General features: G+C 43.2%; 1 protein-coding gene across 1 annotated transcript; it reads right to left on the minus strand.

Moving 5' to 3' along the window:
- Positions 1-1866: 1866 nt before the first annotated feature.
- On the minus strand, positions 1867-18153 carry Kifbp (kinesin family binding protein). The gene is made up of 7 exons (XM_051186804.1): positions 17677-18153; positions 16484-16582; positions 11549-11628; positions 11108-11291; positions 8600-8684; positions 6799-6914; positions 1867-3996 (listed from the first exon to the last, which is right to left on the minus strand). Exons 1-7 carry the CDS (start codon positions 18088-18090, stop codon positions 3121-3123), a joined length of 1854 nt encoding a protein of 617 aa, XP_051042761.1. The 5' UTR covers positions 18091-18153; the 3' UTR covers positions 1867-3120.
- Positions 18154-20065: the final 1912 nt, after the last annotated feature.

A 20065-nucleotide genomic window follows, 5' to 3' on the forward strand; every position in this document is an offset into this window, starting at 1 on the left:
GGCCCCACATAAAACACACTTCCTCGACTTACGTGGCTCCTGATTCCTCTTCCTCAGAACCCTGTGGCCATGGTTTCTGCTTCTACCCCATCAGCCTGGCTCAAGCCACCAAGTCTCTGACTTGGATCAGCTGTACCAATCCATCCCCCTCTGAAGCTTGTTTCCTTGCTCCCTTCCTTCCTTGATCCTTCTCTTTCTCTTTCAGATGGGCTCTCAGCCCAGGCTGGTCCCAAACTCAGTGGGTAGCTAAAAAAGACCTCACACTTATGATCCTCCTGCCTCCACCTCCTCTCAATACTAAGACTACAGGTGTAGAGCACCATGTCTAGTTTATGTGGTGCTGGTATTGGATTCAGGATTCTGAGGATTCTGGGCAAACACTCTATTAACTTGTCCCCAGACCATAAGAGCTGGATCCTTTTTTTTTTTGGTTTTTCTAGACAGGGTTTCTCTATTGTTTTGGAGCCTGTCTTGGAACTAGCTCTGTAGACCAGGATGGACTCAAACTCACAGAGATTCACCTGCCTCTGCCTCCCAAGTGCTGGGATTAAAGGCATGCGCCACCACCGCCCAGCAAGAGCTGGATTTTTTAAAGTTCTAATCAGATTGGCCAGTCCTTTTGCTAGAATTCCAGGAACCATTGCACCTAGAATAAAATGTAAACTGTCCCAACCTACAGAGCTCCCTCCACCTGACTTCTGGTGTCTGCCCTCTTAACCCACTCATGGTTCGGGTCCCTTCCTGTCACAGCTATAAAGTGCCAGGCTCCTTTGCAAGCTTGTTCAGCCTAGCATCCCTGGAATGCTCTAATAAAGACCATATGGGTTCTTCTTCATTCACTTTTCCACTCTGGGTCTCTACCTTATCCAGGCCTTTCAAACCAGCACAGCTAAACAGCACTTGTTCCCACAAACACTTGCATCAGCAATGGATTCTCCTCACTCCGCTCCAAGGTACCTTGTTCTCTGGGAGCACAGGGCCCTGTTCTGCTCACCCTGGCATCTCATGCTAAGAAAATGAGGACAGAGCCTGATCCACATGCACTTTAATGAAAACTGCTGAAATTCTAACTTAATCCTACACACAAACTGCTATTCATAGATTTGTTCCCCCAGCAAACCCATCTCAACGGAAAAGCACCATGGTTATGTAACATGTAACACACACCTGTAGTGAGGTATTCACTTTGTCCACATCTGTGGCACTGACCACGCCCACTGGGGGTGGAGACAAGCAGAAGTGACCTGGGGAACTAGGTCTGAGGAGGAGCCCAGGGGAGTGCTCTCTCTTGCTGGTGGGATGTGGACAGGAGAACATTTGGAGGCACCTGCTGGTGTTCATCTATCTAGGTTGTAAGTTATTTCTCCCTGAATGAACATCTATTCAGCCTACTTGTTTATTCTGATCCTTATTAAACCATGATACATGCCCACAAGAATAATCATGAAGTCCATCAATGGGTGGCACACGCCTTTAATCCCAACACTTGGGAGTCAGAGGCAGGCGGTTCTCTTTGAGTTTGAGGCCAGAATGGTCTATAGAACACCTTCCAGGATAGCCAGGTATACACAAAGAAACTTTGTCATTAAAAAATAAAAAAACAAAATAAAACAAAAAAAGAATCATGGAATTTTAGGAGCTTTAGGATGCAAATTAACAGGCAAGCAAACGCACACACAGGGCTATAGTCTACAGCAATTCTTACAATTGATCTGGACTTTGAGCCGACATCCCTCTCCCCACCCTCATGGATGCTTGACAGTGCAAGTTAGGTACTTGCTAGACCAGCATGCCAACCACTAAGCCACATCCTTAGCCCTGCATTCTGCATTTCTTTAAATGACCAACACATATAAACATTATTAATTTTATGACAATTATAATGTGGTTTTTATCTACAGCAGGACTCTTTGATGATAAACTATGATCAGTAAGGTTTTCTATTTTAATGTTTTTTCACTGTGCAACGTTATTAAAGAAATATTTGGAGGAAGGGGACTGAGAAAATGGGAGGGGGACAAGAGAAGGTAACAGGAATATGATTGAAATACATTATATATGTATACAAAAATGTCAAAGCAAAATACATTACTGTAAATAATATATACTAATAAAAAATTAAAATATTATTTTCTGGCTCTGAATAAGTTAATTCCTTCAAGTTGACAAAAATAGGACCAATTTTTATAAGAAAATGAGTTGGAGAGATAGCTCAATGGCTAAGAGCACTGGTTGCTCTTCCAGAGGCCCAGGGCTTGGTTCCCAGTACCCAAATAGCAGTAACAACTGCCTATAATTCCAGTTCCAGGGAAATCTGATGCCTTCTGCTGGGCTGGCCTCCACAGACACTGCATATACATGATCCACAGACATATACTTGGCATATACACACAAAACACTCTTACAATAAAAAGGGGGTAATAGAAGTGTTTACTAGTTGAACCAAGTAAATTTATTATGCTTTTTGTCCTATAATTAAGCCATTTTACAACTTTTTTTTTTTTTGAGACAGGGTTTCTCTGTATAACAGTTCTGGCTGTCCTGGAACTAGCTCTGTAGACCAGGCTGGCCTTGAACTTACAGAGATTCACCTGCCTCTGCCTCCCGAGTGCTGGGATTAAAGGCATGCGTCACTACTGCCCAGCCTTTTACAACATTTTTAATTAAGTTTTTAGTATTTTCAAAAAGGAAAGATTTATTTAGGAGTTTGAGAAAGTATTTTACAAAGAATGACTATGGGAAGTAACTTTCTCACAGTAACAGGCTCTTCTACCAGGCACTCTACCTAGTGTTGTTCCTAGTGTGAAATCCAACAAGTACTGGTCAGCAGAGGACTTAACAGTTAGAATTCAAGGCAGGAAATGTTCATATTTAAACAGGAAAACAAGCGATCGAAAATGCAAAACATCTGTCACTTAGCAAGGCAATTTACATAATTAGGTATAAATTATGAATTAACTTTATGTTGCTTAAGGTCCTAGCATTGACTCAGGTACCTGACTGCATCTGAAGTTCAAGTGCCTTCCTCTAGCTCTGGTGCTGAAGGCAACCATGGAGCCAGGCCTGGCTCACTACAGTGGAGGGGGAATCACTTCAGGTTGTGTTTCCTTAAGTCAGGGCTTAAGTCAGAGCCATCTTCGTTCTGAACCTCTCCATTTTTGTTGGGAGAAGACTGACCATCTCTTTACTAAGTTCTAACTCAACTTCTATTTCCTGGGCAGCCTCGGGGTGAGTTTCACAGTAATCAACAATAAATTTGTAATGTTCCAAAGATGTGGCCAAATTTTCTAGCTCTTTCTTGGGGTCTGCAGTGATGATTCTGCCATAAAGACGAGCTACTCGGAACTTAGCCAACATGGCGGGGCGGAGAACATCCTCCCCGATGTGCTCAGGAAATACTTTATTTGGGTCCCTCAGGGAATCTAGGAAGAGCTGGTAGTACTTGAGTGCAGACTTATTCAGGCTATTTATTTTTTTCACAATGTGTGAATCAGGATCCCTGAGCTTATCAGCAATAGCGACCTTCAAATCCATCATGTCATAGTAAGTGTGTGCAATTTCAAACTGAATTTGCCTGTTGACCAACAGGTAATACTGTGGATTCAAGTCCACAATCAGGGGCTCTAGCATGGCTATTCTGCGCTTGTGCATCTTGCATCGCCTCTCCATGTCAGTCTCAAAGAATGCAAGCACCTTGAACAGAGCACTGTGGTCTTGGACAACTTCAATATGGTCAGTAACATACCCATCAATCTGGAAAAACTCTTTTGCCTCAAACACATAGTGTTGACCCAGTAGGAAAAGTTCCCTGGCTTCTTCAAAATCCAACGGTCTCAAGTATCTCACTTTTTCCTCCACTGCAGAGATGGCATCACACAACTCGCCGGTTCCAAACTGTACAGCCCTTTTCCTGATGCTCTCCTCCTCATCGAGCTCTTTCTTCCTTAATGCTCTGAGTTCAGCCTGTTTGTCAAGATCAAGCTCTCCAATGTTGTCCTAAAAGGAGAAATCAGAGTCAAACAGTATTCATCTGCTATCATATAAAACTATACAGTATCTCTCAGCTAGCTATGTGATGGAGCATACCTGTCATCCAGCATTCAGGAGGCAGAGGCAGAAGGATTGCTGAATGGAGACCAGCCTGGGCTAAACAGCATATTCCAAGCTGACTGAGGATACTTAGCAAGGCCCAGTCTCAACAAAGAATTGGGGCTGGAGAAATGGCTCTTTTGCAGAAGACCTAGGTTTAGTTCCCAGCACTCACATGCTGTCTCACAACCATCTGTACCTCCAATTCCAGAAGATCCGATGCCCTCTTTTAACCTTCATGGGTACCAGGTACACATGTAGTACACAAACATACAAAAATACTCATATATGTAAGATAAGTAAATCTTAAACAACCACAAAAACCTCATTCGGGAGGTAGAGGAAGGCAGACCTCTGTGAGTTCAAGGCCAGCCTGGTCTAAACAGAAGGTTCAAAACATTCAATTTAAAAGTAAAATCTGATATTGGACAGATGGCTCACATCTGTAATTATAGTACTCTACAGCTAAGGTGAGAGATGGCTGCAAGTCTGAGGCCAGAGGGGCTCCATAGTGAAACCCAGGCCAGCATATACTATATGGTGGTATCTGCCATAGACTGACATCTGGGACCTACAAGGAATGAACAAAGTCCTTCAAGTTGTTCTCTGAACCTCCCTCCCCATGCAGGAATGTATGTACACACACACACACACACACACACACACACACACACACACACACACACACACAATTAATTCACTAATTACCTGAATTAAGTAAAAAAATGAAAAACTAAGTTAAACAAATAATGAAAATGCAACAAGGCTGAAGTAGGTTTTGTCACTTTTTCTGAACATCCTGGGTGAGTGTTCATCCCATAGACGATTTTTTCCCCCTAAGATTTATCTATTTTTACGTGTGTGTGTGTGTGTGTGTGTGTGTGTGTGTGTGAGAGAGAGAGAGAGAGAGAGAGAGAGAGAGAGAGAGAGAGAGAGAGAGAACACATTGCCATGTGTTCAGGTACCTATGGAGCCCCAAGGTGGCTTTACCTCAAAACCTCTGAGTACCAGGATTACACACATGTACCACCCATCTGGCACCAGACATCTTTCGATGCTTTTTCTCTTTTCTTTCCAGAACTGCACCCACACACTCCTCCCATGTCTCTTGAGGCAAGGTCTCCTATAAGATGATCTGGTCTTGAACTTGTCCTGAACTCCCTCCAAGGACTATAGGCCTACATCAGCAGACTTCGCTTGTGCAGTGCTGGCGATGGAACCAGGGCTTTGTGCATACTAGGTAGGCATATTATCAACTGAGATACATCTTCAGCCCACAGAATGTCATCTTTACTTTCAGTTTCCAAAATACCCTTTTCTCAAAACTTATGCTTCTAGATTTATTTTTACAGCTTTATAAGCTCTATATTATTTACAATTATAATTATATTTCAGTTTACACAAAGAGAAAAACAAAAGTACAGTAACAGGAAAGTTTATGTGTCTACAGGTAATTTATTTTATATTCCTTCTTTGTATCTAGAAACAAGGGTCCCATGTAGATGAGTAAGAATGATGAAGATATAGTGAGAACTTAGTATATATTTCACATACTCTTCTCTCAAATTAGACTTATTTAGATATGTGTGTGTGTGCACCCACATGAGGAGGTCAAACTCTGACTTGGTTGTAAACACCTTTACCTGCCGAGCCAGCTCACCAGCCTTAGACACTCAGACACTTTCTGAGGCCTTTTTTTTTTTGACAGGGATTCTCTGTATTGCTTTGTAGCCTGTCCCGGAACTAGCTCTGTACCTGAGGCCTTTAAATATGTTAACTCTCTCAACAATAGTACTAAGCAGGCACTATCATCTATTTTGCTTATGAGGAAACAGAGGCAAAGAGACATAAAGAAAAAACTACCATAACAGCCAGGCAGTGATAGCTGTTTTAATCCTAGCACTTGGGAAGCAGAGGCAGGCAGATCTCTAAGTTCAAGGCCAGGCAGGTCTACAGAGTTCCAGGACAGTCAGGGGCTATACAAGAAAGAAATTCTGTCTCAAAAAAAAAAAAAAAAAAAAAAAGAGGAAGGAGGGAGGGAGGGAGGAAGGGATGAAGGAAGGAAAGGAAGGAAGGAAGGAAGGAAGGAAAAGACAACTACCAGAAATACAGAGCTACAAAGTGACAGAGCTGGGCTCACATCAGAGCTCTAGAGCTAAGCTCCTTATTGTGGCTTGTCCTCTATCTAAACTTAATTGCTGATGGCTGTGTCTCGAACCTATAAGCTTTTGTCAGTCTGTAAGGTAATACTGCAAAGGCATTCTGGAGGCTGAGGGAGGAGATGGCTTAAACTACTGAGTGAGACTGTTAAACATAAAAAATACAAATAAGGGCTGGAGAGGTAGTTTAGTCAGGGGACTGCTAGTCATAAAAGCATGAGGACCCAGATTGGATCCCTAGGACCCATACAAAAAAGCTGAGCATGGTGGCAAGTACTTGTAATCCAGATGCTGGTGAGGCAGACACAGGAGCATCCTGTGGGCTTACTGGCCCAGTAGGCAGCCTAACATAATCACTTAGTTCCATGTTCAGTGAGAGACTATCTCAAAAAACCCAAGGTTATCCTCTGCTTTTCATAGACATCCATACCTGTATACACACAGGCACCTAAATACACACACATACACATGAATTAAAAAACAACAAAACCCACTCACAGTGTGCCCGAGGAGCCCCCCTGAAAGATGAAGGCGACCTCCATGTGCATACCTGCATGGAGAGCTGGGCGTTCTGCATCAGAGTCAAGCAGTACTTGATCCAACATCTTGCTATTTCCCCTTTCCTTTGATGGTAAAGCTCCGGCACATCTCCTTCAGCTTCAGGAGCTAAAAGCACAGGCAGGCTGTAAGCACTGTCAGCGCTGTCTGCACTGTGCACTGTCCCATCTTTCACCTTCTCCTGACTACACAGTGGCAGATCCTCACTAAGCTGTGGCACTCAGTGCCACCAGGCTGCAGATCCTCCCTAGTTTTCTTACGTCTTAATCTGCAGGTAAAAACTAAGGTCCCAATGTATTTTCACTTTTAAATAGTTTTTTCTTCATATAGTATGCCACTAAAATTCTGACCCTACCATTACCAACTCCTGAGCTTTATTTTTAATACAATATTACACACAAACAGAATATTTCCTATTCCAGCCATTCTTCTGGTAGAGGGAATATAGTTTCCAGTTCTGCCCATTATGAACAATTCTAGACTACAGATCTCTACACATATATCTATCTAGAGTCTGGACTGGTTTCTAGAAATGGAATTTACTAGGTCAAACATTTTGCACAATTTAAAATATTTTAAATAAAACTGCCAAATTATTTTTGGCAAATGCCATATCCAATAATAATTTTGTATGCTGACAGAAAGCTGGTGGAAAACAATGGACACTGTCATTTCTTCCCCTTCTCCACGATCCCTTCCAGCCTCTGTGGTAGGATCAGCTTGCCTAGCACACACAGGGCCCTTACATCAGTGGCTAGCACCACTAACACACAAAGAAACAACCAAACAAACCCTCTGTAATTAAGAAAGACAGTATGAGGAGATAGCCCTTATGTAAGTAGTATACTGACCAAGACGTCAATCATGGCAAAAGGAAAAAAATCTCATGAACCCCAAGCTGTGGACTTGGAAACATCACGTGATGAAAGGGTGGAGAGGCAGAGGAACTGCCCCAGGTGACAAGAAAACTAGAGACTCGACAGCTGAAGGCAATGTGTAGTCTTGAGCTGTATCGCATAGTACTGGGTTAACTGGAAGGACTGTCTTGGTGTTGCATTTCCTGAAGCTGCTAACTGACCTATGAGAGAGTGGTTTGTTTTGTTTCTGTTTTTGTTTGTGATACAGTCTTAGGTTATTATCTGAGCAGACCTGAAATTTGTTACGTAGCCCAGGCTGGCCTAAAATTTGTAGCACTTCTCCTGCCTCAGTCTCTGGAGTGCTGGGATTCTAAACATGAGCCATTATGCCTGGCTGAAGATATTCTCATTCTTAGGAAAACATGTATTGAAGTATTACAGATGTAAAGAAGCCTATTAAATCTCTTCTCAAATGGGTCACAATTCACTATTATTGACAATGATGAATTTAGGGGAAGGCATATGATAATTCTGTTCTTACACTTTTCTAAAGCTTAAAACAGTTTCAAATTTGAGGGCTTCATGGTTACGAGCTCTTGCTATTTTTGCAGAGCACCCTGGTTACATTCCCAGAACCCACACTGTGGCTCACAACCATCTAACTCAGTTCTACGGAATGAGATACTTTCTTCTGATCTCTGCAGGCACCACACACACAGGTGGCACACATACACACCCACAGACAGAACACTAATACATATAAAATAAATCAATCTAAAAAAGAAAACTAAATTTCAGAATTTCACACAGATCTGTAATTATACAGCCAGGTATGGTACACACTCATCACTGCAGTCCTTAGAAAGCTAAAGCTAGCATGGGCAAGATTGTTATAGTAGTGAGAAACTGTATCATGAAATGCACACACAAACTTACTGTCTTCGGTTGCTGGGATTTTTCCAGTTTGACCAAAAATAACATTAGCAGCAGACAGACAATGCCTGGCCTCCATAAAGCAGAGCTGTTGGGAAAATAAGCAAACATAACTATGACAAAGCCTTGTTTACAACTAACAGTATCTACCAACATGGGGAATGTTATATATACTATCAGGAAAAGTACCTCACTAACAGGGTCCTATAGTGTTGCTATCGAAAACAGTATTATCTGGTTAAAAAAAAAAGCTACTCTAGAGCATAAGCTAACAATATCCCATACTTCTGGTAAGAATCCAAGCTGATGGAAAGATGACTGGAGACTGACAGTCCATTCTCCTCCAGCAACCAGGAACACGGACCATCCTATACTCCAATCGCCTCACTCAGGTTCATCATAAATAGCCAAAGACTCACACACAGTTCACTCTTAGACAGTTTATATTCGGTCAGAGTACTAAGGACTCATTCCTGTCTTCTAAAACCTCTGGAGGGAGGCGACAAGACAATGATGCTCCTTATCAAGTTTCCAGGTCAACAGATTTCTACAGATGAACTTTATGGAACTATTTTGAAAATACTCATGAAGAACTCAAGATGCAAATCCAGGCACAGAAAACTTCTCAAACACTCCAAGAATATCTCTGTGTTAAACATCAAATGCTTGTCATCTGTCATACAAAATGCAGGATCACTCAGCAGAATGAAGTTAAAAATCTACCTTCTGAATGGAAGTTGCCCTCAGAGAGAATATCTGCCTCATATCAGTAAGTTTGAAAGACTGATTTGGTTGTTATTGTAAAGAATAGCTGGGTCCCAGGGTATCAAAAGGTCACCAGCATCCATACCTTCATAAGACAGTTGCAGCTCACATTAAGAAACATTACTCTACAGTGTCTCAACCATCATTACCACTCTGGCTCTATCCAAACTGTCTTCCTGGGAGCGGCTAAAGACAGAGACCGCTTGTGCCCTGTGAGTAGCTGGTTAATGTGGGACTTGAAGAGCAGCAGCAAAACCAAAACAGATGGAGATGATAATACAAATAACATCACTTCCAAAAACAGTTCAAATCTATCTTTTTGTGACAGAACTCAACTGGTTGTGATGTGCAAAAACAACAGGTGTGGCGTGCAGGAGAGACTCACAAAAAATTACCACATGCTCCACAGAAGTAATGTTTAACAACTTCAAAGTCACATATTCACTATCCAGACATTTCTGTACTATGAATATCCATGGAGTTTTAGGTGTTAACTAAAACAATACTGAACAAGGAAATTTAAAGTTGCTAAAGGAAACAAACAAGGGGGCCCCAACAGCTGGAGGGAAGTAGCCAGCAGAGGTGCCTCTTGATGACCACAATGAAATGGAGTCACAGGAGTTGTTTGACTGAATGTAAAAACCTTACTTACATGCTTGATCTTAGACCAAACTCCTAGAAGCAATGATGCTCTTTCTCTCCTACTAGCTTTTCTGAGTGACACTCTGTGGGATAATAGTTTAAACACAGGGCACGTTTACAGAACCAGCTAACAGGATTAGTAAGGAAAAGGCTGAGAGGCCACCAGAGGTGAAAGAGGAATGCTGACAGGCTGAGAATTAACAAACATCAGAGCTCTGGGAATGAGAACTACAAATAAGTCTGCTGCTGGGTGGTGGCACAAGCCTTTAGTCACAGTACTTGGGAGGCAGAGGCAGGCAGACATCTTTGAATTCCAGACAATCCTGGTCTATACAGCAAGATTGGTGGTGGTGTGTGTGTGGGCAGGGGGGTGGGTGGTCAGTATTAGAAACTAAAGGACTGGAAAAGAAATGGTGTACTCAAAATACAACACAATGCTAAGTGATTTGGACAAGCAGCTATGAAGTTCAAATTTGTTTCTTTGGGACAATTCAAAAGTATGTCAGAAACCTGGAACTCTAGGACTCCACACAGATTCAACATCAAAGATAATTATTAAAGAGCAGCTAATTCTGAAAAGCAACTGAAACATATCACATGCTTTTATCAAAGCCCACATTTAACCGTCAACTTCCTCAGACAAATTCTCATTGTTTTAAGATTAGCATTACATGAAGATAAAGTTTTATCTGTAATAAGATAAAAGTCTGCAATTTAAGGTAACGCATAGCAAAAGTGAAATGAAAAGTGTGCTAACAGCTGGACAGAACTGCTATCAGGTGACCAGTCATTCGAGGGGCTAGCAACATGAGGGGCGTGACAAAATCAGCACTTAAAAAATTTAAAAGTAGGGGGAGGGGAAAGAACATGATTAAAATGTTTTGCATGGAATTCTTAAACAATAAATAAAAAATATTATTTTTAAAAAAAGTTTCAAAAGTATTCATGCAACAAAGCACTCCAGCACTGTTTCTGCAAAAGCAGCTAGGTGCATTCTACACCAAGTTTTAAGCAATTAAAGACCAGCTACCTGCTCTGACAGCACTATTGGCCCTGTCTTCATGCACTCCTGAGGCTGCTGGAGAGCTACTTTGGGACACTGACCTTATTAATATAAAACTGTGACAGCGTCGCGGCGTTGATGGCCCACTCCATGGGATGGTAGGCATTGTGTTCAAGTTGGCGTTTTAGTGTGCTGTGGCAATAATGAGCTGCTTTCTCGAACATTTCCATGTGCTGGTAGACTTGAGCCAGGTAATACAGGTTATGAGTGTAAACCTTTTCAAATCTGTGAATGGAAAAAACTGACTTACACAATGATTTACAATTTATAAGGAAATTTCATAGAGATTTGAGTTGAGCTTGGCCCTTGGATCTATCAGAGTTGAAAAAAGGCATGTAACGTGAAGGGACATATGGAGGTTTTATGCAATAAGAATCTGCATTGAACCCTGGCAGAGTACCGTGGTGCAGCAAACACCATGTGTGCATCCCTGAGCAACCACCCAGTGAGACAGGGTACCCTGAGTCTCTATGGAGACTAACCTTTTTGATCTCTCTTGTTCGGTAAGTTGCTCTTCTTCAGGAAGAAAATGCTCAGTCGGGTCAAGAGGCGGGCTCCCAATCTGTCGTTAAAGAACAGAGAGCTCTTTCAACTTTAAATATAAACCCCAAGCACTCTCTAGTGGAGGGACTGGAGAAACCACCTCTGTCTGATAAAGCCTCACCATGGAGCTCTGCAATTCAGACTAGCCTCAAACTCAGGGTCCTTTAACCTGGGGCTATAGGCTAGCAGATGCATAATTTAAACTAAAAACAAAACAAAAACAAAAAAACCAAAACAGGGTCTTGGGGCTGGAGAGATGGCTCAGTGGTTAAGAGCATGTTCTTCCAGAGGATCAAAATTCAATTCCCAGCAACCACATGGCAGTTCACAATGGTCTGTAACTCCAGTTTCTCAGAATCTGTCTCTCTCACAGACAGGCAAAACACCAATATACGTGAAAGAAAGGAAGGGAGAAAGGAAGAAAGAAAGATAAAAAGAAAGAAAGAAAGAGAGAAAGGAAGGAAGGGAGAAAGAAAGAAAGAAAGAGAGAGAAAGGGAGAAAGAGAAAAAGGACAGGTCTCACTTTGCAGCTAGCCTAGAACTCACCATGTAGCCCAGGGTAGCCTCAGAATCCTATCAGTGCTACTGTCTCCATATTCTGAATGCCAGAATTACAAATGTAAGCCATCATACCTCACTTTAGTTGAATATTAATATTTTGAATATTGTTTTGTTTACTAAAAAGGCTCTTTTTAAAACCTGCATAAGTTTGGGGGGGGGAAGAAAAGGGAGAAGTGATGTACTTATAATCTCAAAAAACAAACTAACAAAAAGCCCCCAAAATAAAGAAACAAAAACACTTTACCACCAAGCCTGAGCACCTGAGTTTGATCCCAGAGTCCACATGGTAGAAAGACAAAACCAACTACACGTGCGCAATGTGGCATGTATATGCACACATACACACAAACCACACAAATAAGTATATGTAATAAAACAGAAAATATATATAGGTTTAAAAATAGTGATTTATATCTTCTTGGGTAACAGTTCAAACTGTTATTACTAATGAAAATCAATTCAGGGAAATAAGCAAAGTGGATTTTTTTGTTTTTTATTTTTCAAGACAGGGTTTTTGTGTGTATGTATCCCTGGCTGTCCTAGAACTCAATCTCTAGATCAGGCTGGCCTCAAACTCAGAGCTACCTTAAGTGTTAACATTACTTTTTCCACAACTAAATAGTGATCGCACTGTTTATTGTCTTAGGAAGGCCATGCTCTTAAGTGGTCTCCTTGTGGATGAAAAGCAGGCAGTCACAGCACCTAACCTCATAAGGCAGTCAGGATGACTGAGTCACTCTCTACAAATCCATACAACACAAAGGCTTCTGTCTGGGAGTAAATGCTGACCCTTTATGTCCCAACTACAAGTCTGTCCTTGCTTCTGCTATATCGTTTTTGTGGTGCTTGGGAATGAACTCAGAGTCTAGTACATGCTAAGTACACATCTATCCCTTGAGATTGCCTCAGAACTCCATCCTTGCTTTCAACTGAACTCATCAAGTTTCCAAGGACATCAACACTTCCATAGAAAATGTGACCTTATAATCTGTGGCTAGGGAGCTGTGGTCTGCAACTTAACACAGCATAGTCGCTTGAGAGAGGAACTGGATGGATCAGATTGATCTATGAGTAAATATGTTGATTATTAATTGAAAACAGGAGAGTCCAATCTACTATGAGACAAACCATTTCCCAGTCAAATGGTCCTGAACTCTATAAGAAGCTAGCTGAACAAGCTAGCAAACAGCATTTTCCCATGGCTTCACATTTCTGCTTGAGTCCCTGCCCTGAATTCTCTCAGTGATGGACCCTGTAAATTTAAGACCACTAAACCCTTTCCTTCCCTCAGTTTCTTTTAGTCAGAGTTTTTTTTTTTTAATCGAAGCAACATGACATAAACACCACTGCTTTACAACTGCAAAGAGTAAAAACTTAAGTTGGGAAGCAAAGTCAAGGCAAACAGCAGACAGGCCCTCTTCAGAGACTCATCAACCCTGAAGCTTTCCCTTTCTAGCTAATGGGAATCAAGTCATGTACTATTCATGTATATAATTCAACTATTCTGCTTTTTTTTCCCCCAGACAGGGTTTGTCTCTGTAGCTCTGTACACCAGGCTGGTCTCAAACACTCAGAGATCCACTTGCTTCTGCCTCCCAAATGATGGGATTAAATGCATGCGCCACCACTGCCCAACTCTATTCTGCTTTTTTAAAAATTTATTTTATTTTATGCATATGAGTGTTTGATGTCAGTGCCCCAAATTTGTGCCTAGTGCCCAGTGAGGCCAGAAGAGGGTGTCAGATCCCATAGATCTTGAGCTGAGACTGATGCTGACCTGATCCTACTGATTCTGTACATAATGCACTGCTAAGGGCTGTCCCACCTCTGTCTCAAATAAATAAAGTCTCTAAGTTGGAGATATTCCCAAGGGGGGGGGAAAAGTTTTTTGGGGGTGTGGGTGTGGTAAAGGCCTATAAAACATATCATAAATACACATCCTAAAAGTCTGGGCAGATGGGATTCTGTCTGTTCCAAACTTTATCTGGAGCTGTTATGGGTAGTGATTTTTTTTTTTCTTCACAGTCCACTCAGCATTTTGCACAAGCCTGGTGCACAGCCTAAACTATATCTAGCAAATTAGACTGGCAAAGCAAACAGGAATGTATAGTGTCTGTGTTCCACCTATAGCTCATTCTTTTTTATTCATTACTATCATTCTGATGTAGCTCTACAGGAACACTCTGCTTTTGCATTCTAGTCTAAGTTTGCTTCTTATGAAGCAGCAGAACGTGTCCCTTAAAATATGGGTTCTAGTAAGGGAGGGTGGGACAGGCCTATAAGAGCATTTGGGAGGCAGAGCTCCCAAAATCAGGAGTTTAATATCATTCTCATTCTCAGCTACACAGTGAGTTCAAGACCAATTTGGGTTACATTAAAAACTGTCTAAAACCTACAACAACAACAACAAAAAAGGGGTATGGCATAGGTTGAATCCCATCATCACTATTCACTCTGGCTAAGTTATATCATTTATGGTTCTCCATTTCCTTCTCTATAAAATTAGTACAGCAATGGCACCTACCTTATCAAGTTATGACTCAGTGAGTTATTATTTACAAATCACTGGTAACCATGTCTGTAGGTACTCACTCACACCTGCAAGATCACCACTTTTGAGGTGGAGACAGGAGGATCATGCTTAAAAGACTAATTCTGGCTACACAGTGAGACCTGTCTCAAATCAAAACAGTTAGCATTTTATTCATGGATTTTAAAGCTGGTAACTGCAACTGTGATAATTCATGGAAAAAATACTGTGCTTGCTAATATCCTTCACGGAGAAAAAGGGGAAGGCAGATGGTAGCAGGGGTGGTTTGTTGTCTTCCAGGGCAATGACCACTAAAGTGAGAATTTCCAAGCTCTGCAGAGCCCCTGAAACTGGACAGCACTTTCTCAGCATCACCCATGGGGAGGCAGGAAGTGACAGTAGATCCAGCCAGCACACTCTGAGCTTCTTATATAGCAACGCTCAACTATATAAGCTGCATTTCAGCCGTGGGGGAAAAGCATCAGGAAAAACATGGCCCTGAAGCAGGGCTGTCAGAACATGGTCATCACAGCAGCAGCCTAAATGTCACCTTGTTTCAAGTCACACTCAAGCCACAGCCCAGAACTGCTGCAGAGGGGCCTAGGAGCCAGGTCTGCTGAGACCTGGTTATGGTTTCGACAGAGTCATGCTCTCCCTCAACCTTCCAAGTTTCTGGGGACACAGGAGCCTACAGACCTACTGAGGCTTAACAAGTCCTTTGGGTGATGCTGGAGTGCACACCACAGCCACAAAGCACTTCAGATGTACTACTCAGGTAGCTGTCTTCCCTCAAAGCACTGTGTCTTTAGTGAGAACGCAATACAATCTGTAGTCTAAATACAAAAATGAGCTAGAGATGGCTCAGTGGTTAAGAGCATTGGTTGCTCTTGCAGAGGACATGGCTGGGTTCAGTTCCCAGCACCCCCATAGTGGTTCCAAAACTATCTGTAACTCCAGTTCCAAGGAATCTGATGCCCTCTTCTGACTTTCAAGGGCACCAGCCATGCACATAGTACACAGACATACATGCAGCAAATACTCAAGCACACAAAAATGAAATAAATCTAAAGTAAATACAAAAATATTCAAATGGTATGTTTGGATGACATTAGTGTTTCCTTTATGATTACATTAAGACTATCTTTGCCATTATGCTCTACCCAAGGATTATTATTATTTTGTTTTGTTTTTTGAGACAGGGTTTCTCTGTGTAGTCCTGGCTGTCCTGGAACTTGCTCTGTAGACCAGGCTGGCCTTGAACTCACAGAGATCTTCTGGCCTCTGCCTCCTGAGTGCTGGCTAGTCTGAGAACTATTTTTAAGAACCTCAGTAATATGCAGTAATTCCAGACTGCTCTAATGAGAAACTCCGGGGTATACTGAAAAATCACATCAATATCATGGGATGGAAAAATTCTTGTGTGTATGTGCATGCATATGAACACATGCTTGTGAAGGACAAAGGTCAAATTCAAGTGTTCCTGAGAAGTCAACACCTTGTTTTTTGTTTGTACCAGGGTCTCTCTGTGGCTTGAGAGTTGCTGAGTTGGCTAGGCTGCCTGGTCCCCGAGCTCCAGAGAATCACCTGTCCTTGAGTCCTCAGCATCGGCACCACAAACACCCAGCTTTTTACATGGGTTATGGGGTCAAAGTCAGGTCTTCATGCTTGCATGGCAAGCACTTTATAAAGAGAGCCATCTCCACAGCCTAGGAATAAGGAATTCTTGTATCAATTCTTGATTGGTTCCAGCCCTGATTTAACTTTTGTCTGTCATGTAATATACCTCTTTCATGTACTGATTGTACAGTGCTTCTGACGACTCCAGGTAGGACCGTGCGGTTTCAATCTCTTCTCTTTCAGACCACAGGATGCCCAGGTTATTCTGGAAAGCAAGGAAAGGGAAAACGGTAACTGAATACATCCAATTAAAGTGACTCATAGTTTCAAAGTGATAAAATAGCAGTGGGTTTTTATTACTATAGCCCTCTTTGTTTCCAACACTTTGCTTCCTGCTCATGAGCTGAAGTCCTTGTTGTGCTGCAATAGTCATGTGGTCAAGCAAACATGGACTAAATCTAAAACAAACCATTCCCCCCTTTGAGTGTTTATGCTGGGTGGTTCCATCTGACTCCATCTTCCCTCTATCCCCCACCCCCAGCATCCTCAGTTTGATCTCCCCACCTAAATCTTTTTGCCTGGCTATTAGCCAATCAGTGTTTTATTAACAATAAGCATAATCCACAGCACAGTTTTATAAAACACTGAAAGTTGGAAAGTGAGATCAGTTTGGACCAATGAAAATTACTACACGAGTCAGTCATGGTGGGCCACTTCTGTAATCTCAGCAAGTAGGCTGAGGTGGGAGGTTCATGGGTAGCCAGTCTGGGCTACAAAACAAGACCCTGTCTGAAAGAAAAAAGGGAGGGAGGATTCCAGCACTCTAAGAGATAAGATGAGCATTGGACACATTAGTATGTAAACACTAACAAAAAAGAAAGTTATTAGAAGGAGGTCTTGAGACACATTATGGGGAATAGGTGGGAATTCCTTGCTGAGCAAACAAAACAATGTAGAAAGAATGAGGCTGAAGGTTTTGGACATTTTGTTTTGAACCAATAACGGATTATTCTTGCTATTCCTTGTCATTTTCATTCCGTTTGAATCACATTGGATTTTTAATAGAATGAAACTGGGCCGCTAATGTTCTGCCCAGGACTAGGGAAGGTAGCAAGTGAGGCTGCAGCAGACGATGAGAGATCAGAGGGAGTTCGCAGGCAGATGGTGGGTAGGTGTTAAATTAAAAGGGGCTAAGCTCCACTCTGTAGCCCAGGCTAGCCAGGAACTCGTAGCAATCCTGCCACAGCCTTGCGAGTGCTGAGATTACAGGCCCGGTATTCCGCGATGCTGGGGACTGCACCAACTGAGACACATCCCTAGCGTATGGGGGGGGGGGGTTTGGCCGCCTCAGCATCTCACCTGCGCCTGGATGTAGAGAGACACGCAGCCGAGCGACAGGCGGAAGGGGCGCAGCAGCGACAGGCACCTGACCAGATGCTCCTCTCCAGCAGACAGTTCCTCCGTGTCGATGTGGTTCACGCCAAGGTGGAACTCGATCACTGCAAGCCGCAGCGCCCGCTGCTCCCCCGGGCCCTCGGCGTCCCGCGGCTCGGCCGCGCCCAGGGCCTGGTCCCCCGGCCCGTCATCCGCAGCCCGCTCGTCGTCGTCCTCGGGAGCCGGGCCCAGCAGCGCGCGCACCTCCTCCAGCAGCGCGCGCGCGCCGTATTTAGACTTGTACGGCTCCTTCTCCGGGTTCTTGTGCAGCTCCACCCGCGACAGGGCCAGCGCCGCCTGGAACTTCTCCCGGATCTCCCGCCCCGGGGTGCCCGCCATCACAGCCTGAGCAGAAGGCCGCCTCCTCGCCCGAGGACTAGACACCGGAGGCCTCGGCGTTGCGACACTTCACTTACGACATGTCGTGACTGTGAAGCACCGACCAATGAAGTCGGTTGAGGGAAGCGCGTGACGCTCGGCAGCAGCCAATGGGAGGGCGTGCTGGTCGCCACAACAGTCGTCGTCAAGGAAACGAAGCTGTCAGGGAGGACAGAGCCTTCCGCTGCACCTGGTGTGGTAGGGGCCCTCGCGCTTCATTCCGAGGGATGGATGTAGTTTACATAAAAAATGTTCAGAATTAGAAGGGTGGGATGCAGCTTAAGGGTAGGGCATTTGCCTACCCGGCATGAGACCACGTGTTCGATCCCTAGCTTAGGTGAAATTCAGGATAGGATACTGTTAACAGCTAACTTTGCTAGTTGGTATGCAGGGATCGTTCAGTATTAGTATATTAGGCTATCATTGCCTTAACAATTACATTTGGAGGGAACATGTACCATGAAGTGCATTTAGAGGTCATAGGACAACTTTCAGAAGTCAGTCTTTTTCCACCAGGTGGATCTCAGGGATCAAACAGGTCCTCAGGCTTAACCTCAACAGCATCAACCCACTGAGCCATCTCACACCCCTCAACCCCCCTAAAAATGTTTATAAAGGGTCTGAGCCAGGGATGGTGGTAATTTTCTGTAAGTTTACACATACTTACACCAGACCTTGCTTAAACTTAGCAAATAATAAATTCCTGCTACTTAACTACTTTTTTGAGATGGCTTGCTATTATGTGGCTGAGGCTAATTCAACAGCTCCCTGTTCACCTTCATCACACCCTGCTTCTAAAGTGTTGGCATTTATGGGTGTGCCACCAGTTGGCTCATCTGGGGTTCATTTATCATTATTAATATTTTAAAAAATAGAGTCTATGTAGTTCTGGCTGTCCTGAACTCTCCAGGTAGACCAGAGTCTGCCTCCAGAGTGCTGAGATTAGGAAAAGTCTTGTTCTATAGCTTTCACTGGTCTGGTACTTCCAATGAAATGCAGGCCCTTGAGCTCATGGTATTCTTCCTGTCTTTGCCTCCCACCAAGTGCTGGGATTAGTGTGCCACCAAACCCAGTTTAAGATATAACCTTTTACATCTTTTAAAAAGTTTATTGGCCAGGAAGTGGGACCCCATGCCTTTAATCTCAGCACTCAGGAGGCAGAGGCAGGTGGATCTCTGTGAGTTGGAGGCCAGCCTGGTCTACAGAGCGAGTTCCAGGACAGCCAGGTCTGTTACACAAAGTTGAGAGTGCTTCTTAGACTATGTGAAGCTGAGCTGCAAAGACTGAGAAGAGAAATGCTGCAGAGAAGATGGACCAGCCAAGCCACCTGGAAGAGGATTACAACTGAGGCCCCTGGGAAGGACACTGTTGTTGAGCTATCTACAGGCTGTTGTGTGCTCCAAATACTGAGCTTTGTGAATTGTCATCCATGCTGCAGTGGGCCTATCTTTCAGTCACCTCTGTTCCTGTAAAAGCCCCTAATAAAACTCACTCACCAAGTTGGACTTTGGTGGTATCTGAACCTTCTTGGTTCGTCTTGGGTTCCCCAAACTTCATCTCCCTAGGAAAAGTTTTGTCATACAAAAGTGATAGATGAATAAGAAAAATATGAAACTACATCTTCCATTTCCAATAATGACAATCCTAGCTTTATTAAATTGTATAGACTCTGGGTGTGGTTAATTTTGGTGTGTGCTGATCTTGTTTGCCCAGGTTTTAGTAGTATAAATTCATTGAACCACAAGCCTTCAATCCTGGCACTTGGGAAGCAAAGGCAGATGGATGTCTGTGAGTTCAAGGCCAAATCTGGTCTACAGAGTTTCCAGGACAGCCAGAGCTTTTATTTTTATAATTTGGCTAAGGCTAACCTCTCCCTGATCTATGCACTTCTACCCGCCCCCCCCCATACAGTATGGAAGGGAGGCAAGCCTCTACC

The sequence above is a fragment of the Phodopus roborovskii genome, unplaced genomic scaffold, assembly GCF_943737965.1.
Source record: "Phodopus roborovskii unplaced genomic scaffold, PHOROB, whole genome shotgun sequence".
Lineage (NCBI taxonomy): Eukaryota > Metazoa > Chordata > Mammalia > Rodentia > Cricetidae > Phodopus > Phodopus roborovskii.

Excerpts from the sequence above, each read along its gene's own strand:
- Kifbp (XM_051186804.1), bottom strand. The coding sequence starts at position 18,090 with ATGGCGGGCACCCCGGGGCGGGAGATCCGGGAGAAGTTCCAGGCGGCG. Across the intron at positions 11,629-16,483 it reads ACAATCAGTACATGAAAGAG|ATTGGGAGCCCGCCTCTTGA; the intron begins GTATATTACATG and ends CTTTAACGACAG. Across the intron at positions 3,997-6,798 it reads ACGCCCAGCTCTCCATGCAG|GACAACATTGGAGAGCTTGA; the intron begins GTATGCACATGG and ends TTCTCCTTTTAG.